Source organism: Myripristis murdjan, chromosome 6, assembly GCF_902150065.1.
Source record: "Myripristis murdjan chromosome 6, fMyrMur1.1, whole genome shotgun sequence".
Taxonomy (NCBI): domain Eukaryota; kingdom Metazoa; phylum Chordata; class Actinopteri; order Holocentriformes; family Holocentridae; genus Myripristis; species Myripristis murdjan.
Window position 1 is genome coordinate 25,510,136 of NC_043985.1, and position 15,578 is coordinate 25,525,713.

The 15,578-nt window shown below is 42.8% G+C and overlaps 1 protein-coding gene and 1 long non-coding RNA gene across 4 annotated transcripts in view; one reads left to right on the plus strand and one right to left on the minus strand.

Moving 5' to 3' along the window:
- The first annotated feature begins 342 nt into the window (after positions 1-342).
- LOC115360125 (uncharacterized) lies at positions 343-1,878 on the plus strand. The gene is made up of 2 exons (XR_003928309.1): positions 343-522; positions 1,003-1,878. It is a non-coding gene; the product is annotated as an uncharacterized LOC115360125 (long non-coding RNA).
- Positions 1,879-4,018: 2,140 nt separating this feature from the next.
- The window catches only part of rassf7a (Ras association domain family member 7a), a 38,325-nt gene continuing 26,765 nt past the window's right edge, over positions 4,019-15,578 (minus strand). For all 3 annotated transcript variants that reach the window (XM_030054226.1, XM_030054224.1, XM_030054225.1), the window contains 5 exons: positions 10,463-10,657; positions 8,823-9,763; positions 6,315-6,489; positions 6,095-6,202; positions 4,019-4,328 (listed from right to left, as the gene is read on the minus strand). In XM_030054226.1, the coding sequence (XP_029910086.1) occupies positions 4,297-4,328; positions 6,095-6,202; positions 6,315-6,489; positions 8,823-9,763; positions 10,463-10,565 (1,359 nt within the window). In that variant the 5' untranslated portion in view covers positions 10,566-10,657 and the 3' untranslated portion in view covers positions 4,019-4,296. The remainder of the gene's footprint in view (positions 4,329-6,094; positions 6,203-6,314; positions 6,490-8,822; positions 9,764-10,462; positions 10,658-15,578) is intronic.

The following is a 15,578-nucleotide window of genomic DNA, read 5'->3' on the forward strand; positions in this document are numbered from 1 at the left end:
GAGGCGAAAGAAACGTTTGTCTCATTGACATTTGCGATAAATAATCGAGGGGACCGGAAAAGTGTCGACGTGAAAATGGTTCATTCCTAATATAAGACGTGCAAAACCGAACGCGCCGCACCCCAACTATAACTCTACAAATCGACTAAACCCGCTGGCTGTGCAAAGCCCGCCTCCTATGTGATCCCATTTGTCAATTATATTGGACGGGCGAGTCATTTAACACCAAGCGGACACTCCACTGGTTGCACATGATGCCAGTTCCTTTTAATTTGCATAACCAGGTCAGGTTGCAGATGCAGGGGAGTGGGCAGGGTTGGGGTAGTGCAAGTGAACTGAACTTCTACGTCGGTGTACACTGTATTCCTAAAATGCACCTAACTTTAATAATGTGCTATGATTTATTTGTGAGGAAAAAAACACTGCCCGTGTCTGGATGCATGGTGTACAGTCTCACATCATCGTCATCAAATGATTTTTTTTCTCTTTAAAAAAAATCTTCCAAAAGAAAACTTGGGACTGGTAAGTAGCTCCCTTTATCTGCCATAATTCTTTATTTCGTCAATAAGGTGTTGATGCACGTATCCAAAATATCCACGGCGCTCATTAATGCAATCTACATAGTTTGCTTTACAGTTTTCTTTAAATTTAATTATCAAGCGTTTTAGAAGTTGATCATGACAGGTGAGACTGAAAGCATGCCAAATATCTCGGGAACCAAATGTATTTTGATATGATAGATTGGATGTCCAAGCCAGCTGAAATTTCCTGCGTACCGTAGTTTATTTTATTTATTGTCTGGATGTGAAATAGATTTGGAAACTTGATAAAATACATGTAGTTGAGGTTATTTGATTAAATATTCTGAATTAATAATCCATCCAAAATATTGTAATCATACTAATGATGTGAATAAGACACATAAGCCTCCACTGGGCATGTAATTATATCTGATTTAGTGCTGTTTTGATACAAAGCCATATTGTGTGTATTATTCCACAGATGGTGTTTTGGTGGGGTTTGCGGTATAATCGGTGAGATCTAAAAGCAGGTAAGCCACTGACTAACGCACATTGTGCCAGTTTCCAGTTCCACTGTGCGTGTGACAGCGGCTAACCTGGTTTTGGGAATACTTCTCACACTTTGGCCCGTCCTAGACCAGCCGCAGCCAGACTGGCCTCCTTGTATCTGCAAACAGTTCATCATGTCCTATGCACATTGTTGGGATAGGTCTGGCCATCATCACTGCCCTCCCAGTGGTCTCCTTTTGTACTGTATGTACTTCCTCTTATGTACAGTCACCCTGCTCAGGGCCTGTAGCTTATGCATTGCCCTCTTATGGAGCTGACCTCTCTAATGCCACCTACTGTCAAGAACACTGGTGAGTGTTTTTTTGGTTATTTTTTTTTCTCCATTTTATGTCTCATCTGGGTGGTTTAGCAAAGATAACCATCATCATTAAAACTCATCATCGTCCTAAAGCTCTCTTGTTCCCAAACTGAGGTTGAGGGGCTCTTATAGGGTTCCTTGAAGATGTTCCAGGGGGGGTCTTTCAATTACAGCAACTTGAATTTGATTTGAGGATAGAACAAAGACAGAATGACATGGCAGAAACTGTACTGAGGTTTCACTTTCACTCTTATTTCTGCAGCTATTGTTAACACTTGTCGGGTTCTGTATGAAATTATAAACGCAAAACATGTACATGTTCCATGGAAGAACATGGTCTGTGGCCTAATGTGCATCGATTTGAGGGGCTTTGACACAAAAATGTGTAATGCGATAACTTGTATCCATCTCCATACTACTCATATGTGTCATTTAAGTGTATGTACAAAAGTATTTCTAAAGTGACAAGTAAATTTTGTGCTCAAATCACTTGTGGCATCAGCTTTCTTTTTCTTTTTATTGTTTGTTTGCCCATGTAAAGCTTGTGCATGGTTTCAGTGAGAATGGTTTATTGCTTCTGGTACATTATTACTAAATGTGACACGGAGGAATACTTAAGTGCAGTATGTCAGACTCATTAACTTGTGGCCCATTCATCATCATAATGTGGACGTGCAGATGCTCACTCCTCACTCCATCAAGAGAGCTCCATCCCAATCATAAAAAAAAAAAAAAAAAAAAAAATGAAATGAATAAAGTGCTAGTGATGCTATGTCTGACACAACCTGTGCTCGGTAAATTCACACTGATCAGTAATCTGCATAATTATATTTTACGTCTTTGAGTCCAAAAGTGGCAAAAAGTTCAGCTCTCAGATCCCTTATCTCATCTCCTCATGTAAATGTGGACAGGGTTCATGTGGAGTGCTATTGTGCTTATGACCAAAAATAATTCCCTCACCATGGTGTCCTGAAACATCAGCATAATCTGTTAATGTTCTCCTGTTTATGAGATTGGTGTCACTGGGGTTAGATTTTAGGTGGGTGAAGCTGAATGTGTGTCACTGTGTATAACTGAGAAAATAATGCATGTGCAACAGGAGAGTCTATTAATGGCCAGTGGTCATCCAAGGATTTCTTTAATCCAACATCTTGTGTTTTTTTTTCACTTCTCATTAGTGGTCACATGATCTAACATTGAATATTACACCACATAGCTGTTATCTAGCATTGCCTAGCACCACAGTCCGAGATTTTGTGCCCTAGCTGGTGAGAAAATAAAAAACAAAGACTGGTTTGACTTTGTGCATAGGTGTACGTGTTGGCACTAGCCTTCAGGTTCACAGGTAGGCGTCAGTAAAGTTGCACCAGCCCATGGGCTTGTCCAGACAGTGGGAGCTTATCTACCCCCTGCCAACCCAGACAGCTACAAATCTTATCTCGCTAATCCCATTCTACATAATTATCTTAATATTAAAACTGACCCTCTGACACATAGTAAACTCTAAACTCATCGGAGTTAACATTGGTCTAAGTGAAAAAGATGATGCTGACCAAAAAATATATGTCTATCAAGTAATGATATTTTTGTACATGTGTGTGTAGATATAAATGGGAAAAGCATATGTGCTTGGCTTGGGACTCTGGGACTACCTGACCAGTGTGAGCAGGAGAAAGTATTTATAGAACTCCACAGGGTTTCTGTCCCGGGCTAGTCGGAGCACTGGGGAAGTTCACGTCACTCAGTTAAGACGGCCAGCATATTTACTCTCCAGGGTAAACAAACAGGCAGGGGGTGGAGGAAGAAAGCGTAATGAGGAATGTGAATGCGCAGAGTTGTGTAATTGTGTGTTTATTCTGTCGTGCTGAGCTGATTTTTATCGCAAACCTGTTAGGGAGGCAGAAAGTAACAAAAAGATGAGTTACTTTCTTTTTTATACTAAGATAGACTGAATAAATGCTTCATTCACGATGAGGTGTAAAAGAATCTAAGATCTTCTGGGGCCAGATATCCTGCTGCTGGTACAAACAAAGACGCAACTTCATGTTGATAGCACTGATGTATATGAGGAGCATCAGAACTGCCAGCATGTATATTTGAAACTGTATACACTGTTGGTCAGCATTATCAAATGCTCCAAGGTCAGCAATATAGCTCTGTCCTTTCATGGCAGCTAGTCTTAGGACATATGCTTTAGAGATATACCATGTTATAAAACCAATCACAGCAGCAGCTGGTGACGCCAGGATGTTTGCCCGATTTCCTTCTGCACCCCAGGATGCATTTTGTGAACGTTCCTATCATCCACTTGTGAATACTACCTTTGAAATGCTCAGAAATGATTGTGCTGCATTATAGGACTCACTGTACCACAAGTAATGAGGAGAGCATACATTTTTTAGTGCCTATAATATATTCATAATGCATTTCACATAGGAGTTTCATGGGACTGGAATTTTTAGAAAGTGTGTACACTGGCATGTTAATTATTCACTGCAGGACATTCCTGATGCACTGCACCTCCATTCCTTGTTACTGTATTAGTAAACCAACCAGATTATAATAGGACATGGTTCAGTAAAAAGGGCATTGAGCTCAAGGTGATTATAAAAAACAACTACACAACAGGTTACCTAAAACACAATGCACAGTTTTTTATTATACTTAAATACACAGTCATAATAATAATTGCTCTAGGTAAAAGTTTCCTAAATTATTTTACAATTCATACATATACTTTGCAGTGTTTACAGTAGCAAAATGCTGTAAATATATTTGTCATATGTATATACAGTATGTATATAATGATAGATTGGATAATGATAATAGTTACAAAGAAAGGGGTTAAATATGAGGTGACGGTGACAGAACAGTGAACAAGTTTCCCTTGGCCCTGTGGTCCATGTTTTATCTCCATGACGACTCTCGGGATGTCAGGACTGCAAGACACACAAAAATAAGTGGGGGTGATGATCCTTTTGTTTGGTTCAGTTTCACACTTTTCGGTAAAGATACAGCAGGAGAGACCTGGGTCAATAAAGATATTCACGCATGCCTATGATGAACAGATGTTGCCCCAGATCACTGATACAGTCCAGACATTAGGTAAATGCCTTTACCCTATAGGGAGGTTGAGGACTGTGTTTGAATTTGACAATCTGATCACAGATCGGATTATCAGAACCAGTGTTCTGGGACAGTATTTGTTTCAAGCATGCTTCTACATTAAGGACTGAGATGTCTGGAGACTCCAAAGCAAGGAGAGGTTGTGTAATCCCACAAAAAACACCACCCACAAATTAGAAAGGAAAGAGCATACTCAAACACACATTACTTTGACCTGTCAGTGTATTAGACGAACATATGATGAAAGGCTAAGTGCTATAATAAATATTGCTTTAGGTGTGTTTTGGGTTTTGGATCATCAACTGCGGATAATAGGAACAAAGAGTCCCAAGGCGCTGAGGACAACAGCTTTGTTTGTTCACTTGATGCTTATTATTAGGACTTGGGTAAGTAAGCTCACCCTAAATCTACAGTATGCCGAGGCACAGTGCAAGTTATGACAGGTCAAATGTTAGGTGTGATGACAGCAAAGAACCAGGAGCGTCCATCCTAATTGAAGAAAAGAAAAAAATAAAGGCAACATCTTGACAAACCTTGGTCCTTTTTTTTTTTTTTACTACTGAAATGTATTTCGTCCATCAGCATGAAGCCTGACAAAACAGACTAGCAAAAGCTATAAGCTCCCTACAAGTATCTGTATCACCTTCAAACAAAACAGCAAAATACATTTTGTTTGTAGTAAAATGAGGACCAAGGTTTGTTTCACACAGGAAAAGAATGGGACAGTGCAATACATTTTGCAGAGCCCTCTGTGAAAGGCTCTTGCTCTTTGGAAGTCAAGCATCACCAAAGTACAAGGCATTGTATAGATATACCCCCTTACATATAAATAATATCCATACATAAAAGGCAAACTTAAACAACATTTTTCGTATCTTTCCATATCACAGTATAAAAACACCACTACAATCAGAATGTCTGTTACAGCCATTCCCCAGTGCGAAGTGTTACATGATAATACAGCTTATTTATAGTGAAAAGCAGCTGTTGATAGAAGGTTGCTGACTCGAGGGTGGGGAGATCACTCTGTGTCACAGAGTGGAATTAGGAAGGAGTTCCCAGCTGCATGAAAGTAAAAACCAGAGCAGCTACTGTTAGTCCAGAAGTAAACAGTGAGAGAGAAGAAGGGGGAGCTGCGGGGGTGGAGAGAACAAGAAAGGGTGGGCAGACACAAAGAATTAAAGACAAAGTGTATAAATCATGAAGAGTACAGTAACAGGGACTGAATTAGAAGAAGGGGATGTTGATCTACAGCAAATTAAAATGGACTGTAGAGGCAGTCAGGGACAGGAATCAGCAGCAGACTGAGGGATAGGTGCAGGAGACTGTCAGCGAGGGGATGGTCTTTAAAGGTAGAGGACAGGGAAGCTGTTGAGAAGCAGCAGGGACCCTCCACCATGCAGATGCCTCCACTACCCGACACCAGAAATGCTGACTGTAGCCACAACGTATGAACCCAACAAACTTGGGAGAGAAAGTAGGGAGGGCAAGGGGCTCTGGGGCCACAGGACGGGCAGGACAGGGCAGGGCAGGGCGGGGGGGGGCAGGAGAGGAGCAGCAGGGTCTCACACATACACACCCTCAGGGTTGAGACTGGACACCAGAGGGTTCTGCAGGTTGCGTGGATGTCCCAGGAACTGTTTGGCAGTGGGGCGAGGCAGTGATTCCAATGGGACTACACTGAGGCCTAGAGGAGAGAAAAAAGGGGTTTTAGGGCGCCAATCAGCACTCTACAGTCCAATACCACAAAACGGTGCACCTGTCAGTGCTTTTATTTATGTGGCTGTTTGTGTTCATACTTCCGTTCCTGTATCCATCCTGCAGTAGATGTGCCAGTTCTAGCTGCTCCAGTTGCTCCTGAAGCTCTGTGCGTGAGTGGGTGTGTGCTGGCAGGACACCTGTCTGTTGAATAAACTGCTGCAGGTTACATTGCCTCAGCTCCTTATTGAGCTCCTCCAGCTCCTCCTGCTTGGCCTGTGAAGAAGAGAGCAAGGAGCAGGGAGTGAGTTTGTGAGCTAAACCCAGTCAGCCCTTGCTCACTAAACCTGAACACTTTGCATCACTGTGACTGAAAGTGGATGTCACCTGCCAAAATGGCATACACCTAACAAGCCTGTTAACTGTCATCAGCAAATGTAATGTTCAACTGCATAGTTGGAGTAACAGTACTAACAATAGGACACCTACAGCAGTATTATACTAAATAGGACTGTCTTTCCTTCAGCCCATATTAATTGTAAATTCATAATATTTTTTGACCATTAGGGGGCAGCAGAGTCTACAACACTTCTCTCAGAGTGCTGGTGGACAACACCGCCTATCAGTCATCATCAGACTGTTCAGCAACACTGAATCATCACAACTACTGTCTGCAGCCTTCCGATTCCATCAGATACCAAAAGCCTGGGGCATAGCTATGGGGGGGAAACATAACAATGCACATTTGTCTGCTGTATTTCAAAGTTGTCTTGTTAACCTGACTCCACGGGAAAGATATCCGGCAGCTGTGATTATTGATAAGGTGGAATGCAGACACAACCTCCATAGAGACGCTGGCATCACCCTTACACACGCAGATTAAACTTTGACGCACACAAACAAGCCAGTCAATCAGCCTTAATTGACTATCTATTTGTGCTTAATCAATGTGTCTGCACAGCACAGGGAGCAGCAGCAGCCTGCTGTGGCTCCTGTCCCCACGTCCAGAGTGTGTGTGTGTGTGTGTGTGTGTGTGTGTGTGTGCGCAATTGATGCTGGATAGAGACAGCCTGCTGATGCAGTTAACACCTGCAGGTCTTTGCCTAATGACAGGAACGCTATGCTCATAACTACCAACACTTAATCACTCGGCTGGCAGCTGTGCCTAAACTCATCAGATGAGCTGACTGACAAGACACCCAAGCAGACACCCCTTGTGATAAAAGAACAATGTATGAAATTATACTATATATATTATACTTTATTATTATACTCTATATAGTACCAGGGTTGAAGTGTCATTAAAAAAAAAAAAAAATAATAATAGCAAACTATTTCTTCCAGGCGCCTTCCAACTGCCTGGGTGGTACATCTTGATGTCTGCAATGTTTGAATAACGTTACTGTATAGGCCACATTACACGTGTGAAGAAAGATAAATCTCACGTTTCGTTTGCTGCAGGCTCCTTTCTAGCTCATTAGCAGCTTCTCGTGCTTGCCTACTTAACATTCAACTTGACCACAGCACAAAGTCCCACTGTCCCATAACATCTCTTCCCAAGTTCCATAGACCAGGCACTAAATCTATCATGAGCTCAGTGCCTCACTCCCTGAGGCAGACACTCTCCTGTTAAAATGACTGACTGGAACAAAAAGCAGCTTTTCACTGTGTTTTAATCAGTTTTGTAGCCGGTGGCACACAGCAATAACTTGGACCCGATTAGGATGAGAAGTGGATGCAATGGTCTTATAGTCCGGATGGTCTTTACAAATGAGGATTGTGACAAATTCAAACAGTAAAACATTAAAAACTTTCAGGAACACTGACCAAAAACATTTTCACTGCACATCTGTTTCCGTGTGACAAAACACTATAAACAACACCTTCTAACACACCAGAATAAAATGATAGAATTTTCCTCACTTCTCTGGGTGGGACTAGTGTTTGCCTCAGCTGCATAAAGTGGATAAGTCGAGTCTCAGGTTTCATGTGGATCATGAGGGAACTTGAGTTTCACTTCAAACTGGGTTAGGCTTTTATTTGGAGGATACAGCATACAACAGCACTCATATCTATGACAACAATCATCAAATGTAAACAGACAAACAATGACACCACAAACCTCAACAAGTTGAGGCCCGGTTGATTCAATAATTGCGGCCATCGTACTATCAAACAATCCTCTTTATTCTCTTTTTTCCATATACAGGGTACAAGCAGAAGTAGATACTGTCAATGTAATATAAACACCATGAGTAATCATGTGCCGTGAGCTCACAGGATAGATAATACCAGCCAAACCAGTTCACCTAGTCTTAAAGAGATGCTTCCAACAACAAAACATACAAGGAGGAATCTCTGTATACAGTAAAGTCATCATGTTTCCTGAACTTGGTTTATTTCTCCGATCATTACAGTTAATTGTTTCTTTTTATTATCATTTTTGAGTGTCTTTGCACTAGTGTGTGTCTGCTACAGTATGCAGGTAGGAGAGGGATACGGGAGATAGGATAGGTAGAGGAGGGTCTGTACTATATCCCTCTAGTGACAGCACAAGAGCTGATGTGGACTTACAGCCCTTTCTCCACGACCCTGACCTCTCTCCTTACCTGCAGCAGAGACTCTGCCTTGCCCAGAGCCTTTTCAGTCTCAGATAGCTGCTCCTCCAGCTCTGCCTCATGCTTCTCCTGGCTCTGGAGCTCTGCCTTCACAGCATCAATGGACTCATCAGGCCCGTTGGCTCTCCCAGCTTGGAGCCCATCTGCCATACTCTCCCGTTGGATCTCTTGCTCCAGCTGAGCCGAGCGGACCGAGAACTCATGGAGCCGCCGTCCACAGTCATCCATCTTGGCATGAAGCTCCCCTAGCCTCCTCCTCATTCCTCGCTCCCTCTCCACCTCGGCTTTTAGCTCATCCTCCCAATACTGCTCATGGGCCAGCTCCGCCTGGTTCCTCCGGAGTGCTTGCTCCAGAGCATCCATCTCTTCCTGAAGGCGCTGATCAGAGACTGGTGAGGGACAGGGAGAAGGCGAGGGACGCTCCCAGGCACGTGAATCCCTCTCTAGGGTTTCTAACTGGGCTTCAATGGCCCTCAGTCTTTCCTGCTGTTGAAGAACCTGCCGAAAGACCTCCTCTTTAGACGGGCCTGCAGGTGGTGAGGGAGAAGGGGATGGAGCATGAGGGTATACAGGACTTGGAGAAGGGGAGGGGGAGGCTCTTTGTTCTGGAGAGTCTCGAGGAGACCCCCTGAACTGTTTGACTTTGGTTCTTGGAGATGTGGATGGCCCCAGGTTGAAGGTGAGGGACTTCTTGGGCTGGCTGCGTTTGGAAGGCTCTGGCTCTGGATGCTTGGGCAGAGGGAGAGGGGTTGTTCTGTCTTGTTTAGACCCAGGCCCGTCACTGCTGCTAGGGCCAGTGCGGCGCAGAAAGAACTGAACTTCGCTGCCATGTTGGCCTAGCTTGGCCAGAGACTCCAGAGGCCTCTCTGTGGCCAGCAGCTGCCTCTCTGTGTCCCTAAGACGCTGGATCAGAACATAACGGCCTGTCTGACCTGTGGACAGAGAGACAGATACAGTCAATGCAAAGACACACAGAACCAAAGGGAAACCACAAAAAAAAAACAAAGCACCGAATCTGACATACACCTTGACAAAAAGAAGAAATAGGAAAGAGAAGCGTAACTCTCTTCCTTGTGTTTTTTTCACTTCAGTCTAATTAAGGCAGTGAGTTTGCCTATGCAAGTCATGATGAATGAGAAAATGACATCAGACACATTATGTTGACGCCAATCTCTCCCTCCCTGCCATTGAGAATAGAAATAAAAGGCAGCTCTATAAGACTCATACAACATATAAAAATGTTCAAATAAACTGAAGTTTCCACAAGGACCCTGAAATTAGGACAAACCCTCCCTAATGACTGGCTGGCAGGCAGCTCACTCATGGAAGGAGGAGAGTGCTAAATCTGGAGTTGAGTTGTTTAATGCTGCCGCGGCGTATGGCTTGAGCACAGCCTGAGGATACAGGGATGGAGCATCGGCTACAATCCAAACTGACCCCCAGACAGTCCAGTAGGGCACTTCATTTAGGTCAGAGCAGAGTGAAAAGGTGAATATAAAACTCTGATTTGTAAAGGTGATGTTTTTAAGTGTGCATATCCCCCAATTATCTATTCATTTTGGGCCTTTGGAAAAATAATAATGTAACTAGTAATATTATGTTTTCAGAAAAAGTGAGCTTTAGATACTCACCAATGGCCTGGGCCAGAGCAATGACCACATCCTGACAGGAAGTCTCCTCTGACAGGCCACATACAACCCGCACCACACCATCCACCCACACTTTTAACTCCATCTGGGACCAGGCAGGGTGAAGGCTAAAGGTGGTCTTCAGATCAGTTCAGGTCTGCTCGGCTTGATTCAGCTCAACGCTGCATGGCAATGACTCTGCAAAAGATGGATAAAAGAAAAGACTAGTTAGAAATATGGAGACGCAAACCATAATGAATCCAAATCCTGGCTCCCAGCTGTCAGAACAGACTTGTGACAATGAAGAGACAGCAGTGTGTTCTTGCAGGTTACATATAGTTAAGTGCCATTTACTCCTGGCATTAAAATGTGTCTTGAGTGATCGGTTTGCGATCCGATTGCATTTATTCACATAAAAATCCAGGTGTAACTGCATCCAAGACATTAGGGGAGGATTAAAATTGGGGAGGGATTAAACTCTTTGGCATGGATTAAGATCTGGTTGCTTAAATCACCTCAGGAGGTGGTTTAAGCAACCAGATCCAAAAGCAAGGGGAGGAAGAGAGCAATCAGATTTCTATCTGGCTGCCACTTTTTGATATTATAAATGTAATGAGGACAGATCACATATGAATCAAATCTGGTCAGTTATATTAATGCCAGGTGCAAACAGGGTCTTGCTCAAGTACATTTAAAAAAAAAAGATGGACAGACATCCAATCTAAACTTGTAGATCATGACGTAATCCCACCTCAACGTATGACACAATTTGCTGCTAATGTATACACAACCCATCGCCAGCTGTCATACACAGCATCCCTTATCAGCCATCTTCTGTTGAACACCTAAGGTGTCAGTTTCTATACCAAACAGTACTTGACGTCAGTTGTGCTGTTACTGAGTGTTACTGAGTTGTATATTTCAACTCCAGAAGCCCAGGGGTAGAGCAGTGTAGCATTTTGTTAAGTTCCCAGTGGTTAGTTAAGAGCCCCAGCGGTATCTTGTGGACCTGGGAGCATAAATGCCAATCTGTAACCCAATTAAACGCTCTGCTGCCCTCCTTCAAAGCCGTTATGATAGCTTACTGCCAAGGGGAACGGACAAGAAAACTGGAGCAACTCAAGTGTGTCTATGTTTGGGAGAGGATGTTTGTGTGTGCAGAAAAAAGAGAGAGACAGAGCACATGCATGTGTGTGTGTGTGTGTTTGTGTGAGAGATCCAGTTTGAACCCTCTCAGCAGGACCAGAACTGGGTCTCATCAGACTTCAGAGAGTGGAGCAGCAGGTAGTCTAGCACAGGTCTGGACAGCATGCATAAGCTGGTTTCACCTAAATGAATGTTGTCATGTTCAATACTCTCTGTCTGAACTTTTATGGCTATGCTTCAAAACAAGGTAATAATATACCGCAGTGCTCATAAAAAAAAAAAAAAAAAAAGAAAAAAAAGAAAAAGAAAAACGAAAAGCCTCGGGCGGTAGTAAGACTATCTATAGAACATGGCAAAGTAAACAAAACTTTGTAACCTAGGTGGGTAAAAGACAACTCTTCACACAGTCAGACAGATGGTGTTCTCTTTTTGTGTCTCTCTGGTTCTCAGTGGGAGGTGTTTAAAACTGAGCCCCTCCATTATCTTGCCCCTCATTCAGAGCCTGGCTGTGCTCCACTGGTTGCCTATAGGGGAGCTGCTTTGGAGGAATGCACTGACTTCATCTGCCAGCCGGAAGAATTCCTGCTTTTCTTAACAAAGCACTAACCCTGGCCTGCTCTCCCCTCCTCTGCTGCTGACCTGGCCGCCCCCTACCACCATTACTCACCCACTATTTAGATGCCAAACACAAACTCGGCTGGGGAGCAACAGCCTATCTGATGTGGCAACAACATCACACAGAACAGCTCAACATGACACCACATACAGAAGGAATGACAGCCCAGGACAGAGAGTGAGCCTGCAGAACGAGATCACAGGAAATGAGCGGGTGATAAAAGGGATGGATGATCACATGAGGTAGATATTCCTTTGTGCGAGGCGGTGTCATCTGGAGGAGAAATCTGATCCAGAAAGGGAGTGCTTATCAAACCCACAAACATCAGAAATTCCAGCACGATAGAGTTGTCAATATTTTTCTTTGAGAGAGCACAGGGTGTGCAGTGTTGCAATACATAATCACCACGAACAAGGCGTGGACACACACACACACAAACACGTGTACACACACACACACACAGAGTATACAACCAATTACTCATATACTTAAAAATGAGGCTTATCTCTTTCTGTTACAGAAATGTGAGCATGAAAAAAAATTCAAATAATTGCCAGTATCACTTATCTATGGAGGACTAAAAGGGACAGAATGAAATAAATAAATACATCTTTAAATAAATACTTAAAAGTGTCATTAATTAATTAAAATGGGAATTAAATAAATAAATGTGTCATTAAATAAATAAATATGTCATTAAATAAATAAATGTGTCATTAAATGTGTCATTAATTCATTAAAATACCAGTTCATTTAATGTAAAAACATATATATAATTATTTCATTATTTATTTAATTATTTCATGGACCGGTGTTGCAGTGCTTCATGAATTAATTTTATCTGTCAAACTCACCCATCAAAGTCAGTGGGCGGATCCTAACACCTGATTGGTTACCCGGCACAGCAAGCCAAGACAGATCGACTTCAGATAATCGATTGATGCAGAGCAAGTAAACATATTCTAGAGTGAAAGTTTTTAACTGTTTTGCTTAACCCAGACGCTCAGGTTGCATAACCTACAGCCGAGAGACTTTACTAAACATCAGGTAAAGCACGCTGCAAGAACTGAGGCTCTCTGCTTTGATGTGGACACACTACGCCAGCACGGGATTTTACCTGCGTCTACACCGGCAGCCACCAGGGAGAGGAGGGAGCGCAAGCGGTGCAAACGTAAACAAATGAGGGGGAAGAGAGCCGGGATCCACGCTAGGCTACAGGCTACAGGCTACAGGCTACAGGCTACAGGCTAACCCCTCCAGACCAGCAGGACCGTGGCTCTTGCTCTCTAATGTTCGCTCCCTCGACAACAAGCTGGACGAGCTACGCTTGCTAAGAGACACCCGCAGGAGAGAGACTGCTGTGTGCTTGCTTTTGCGGAGACATGGCTCCATGGAAACATCCCATCCCTGCAGGAGTAGAGCACTGAACACTGTCAGAGACCCTCTCCCCCGCTCCACAAATACTTTGAGCTGCTTCCATCAGGCAAACGGTGAAAAGCAAAACCGCCAGAATGAGCAACAGCTTCCTCCAGAAAGCTGTTAGACTTTTAAACTGCTGACTTTACCATCAGTCGGGGATCCTAAGTGAATAACTCTATCTCATTTTGTGTGCACTACTGCTGTATGTGTAGCTTAATGACAATAAAGCTTGATTTGATTTGATTTGATTTGATTTGATATTCTGACACACTTGGTGGCGCAACCTTTACTTGGTTCAAGCAAATGGGGGATTTGCAGGAGCAAATGTTACTGCGGTGCGCGATGCGTGGTAGATAGGTGCAGCCACAAAATGTCGAGAAGTTGCCCAGAACTACTCAGAGAAGCAGTAACTTTAACTGGAGAGGCTCTCAGCAAAACTCCTCCGGCTCCGGCAGACTTCCAGGCTTCAGACCTAAGCAATCGATTGGGCTAGATTCACGTTAGTCCCGCCCACTGACTTTGATGGGTGAGTTTGACAGATAAAATTAATTCATGAAGCACTGCAACACCGGTCCATGAAATAATTAAATAAATAATGAAATAATTATATATATGTTTTTACATTAAATGAACTGGTATTTTAATGAATTAATGACACATTTAATGACACATTTATTTATTTAATTCCCATTTTAATTAATTAATGACACTTTTAAGTATTTATTTAAAGATGTATTTATTTATTTCATTCTGTCCCTTTTAGTCCTCCATACTTATCAGCTTTGGTAAGAGCTCATGCAAAGGAATGCTACCTTACAGGCCTGTGTTAGAGACAAGCATGCAGGCTCCTCACGTTGACAGACACACACACACACACACCAAAAGTAAAACACTGTATCACAGATGCAACAGTTAGTTGAAGAATCGATTAATTGCCAACCATTAAAATGATCATCAACTATTTCAAATGTGAAGGGGAATGTGGATGAGGCATATCGTGACCGTGGGATTGCGGTAATCTGGTTATCGCCACAGCCCGACTCCTTACCAAAGCTCACTTCCTTCATCTTCACGTCACGGAACGCAAAATGTTTACAACCCCTGATCAGAGGTTGAACTTTTCACCTCTTTGTCTCTTTCCCAGTAGGAAATTAGGCCCTTCTTAATTAGCTTTGATGCGATTTGCATGCAAACACTGCTGACACTCTGCAGATATGAAACCTAAAGATTTTTTTTTTCTTCTGTCCAAGAATTCTATTCATCAACAGTCAAAAGTAAGAGAATGCACACACACACATGTACACACACACATTCCTCCCAGACTCCCAAGATTGTCACTCTCCCATGATGCTTCATTGTTGTACCTCCTGGCCAGTGAAATGTGATCAACTGCACTAACAGGAAACAAACAGGCCTGTGAGTCTCAGGTTGCTGCCTATTCTCACTGTCACAGGCACAACAACACTGAGAACCAGACATCCGCCTGACCCAGCTCATGTCACCGCGCAGCCCTGCAGCCCTAAGTCAATTCTCACAGTAATACAGATGATGCAGAGGCAGCTTTAAATTGTTTCAAAGGTCTAAATGAAATCTAGCTTCGGAATCGGGAGGCAAATGGGCCAGTAACAAATAAGGTGTTCAAAATAGTCCACAATAATGTATTATAATTATAATAATGTGTGTAACTGTTTTTGTTTTACAGTGGTTGAAAGATGGAATTAATATTTTACAATTTTAAACCTAAGAAACCAGTTATGAGTGGAAAACAAATACTTTTCATGTATTCAATAACAGAAAAAATGGTAATCATGGTATCTAAAAGTCACATGCCATTGTAAATTCCCCAAGAAATCTGGATTTATAGTTTTTTATAGCTATTTTCTTCAGGTGTCAACCATTTCTTTATCCCACAGGCCTTGAATGTCAAACGTCAGACTA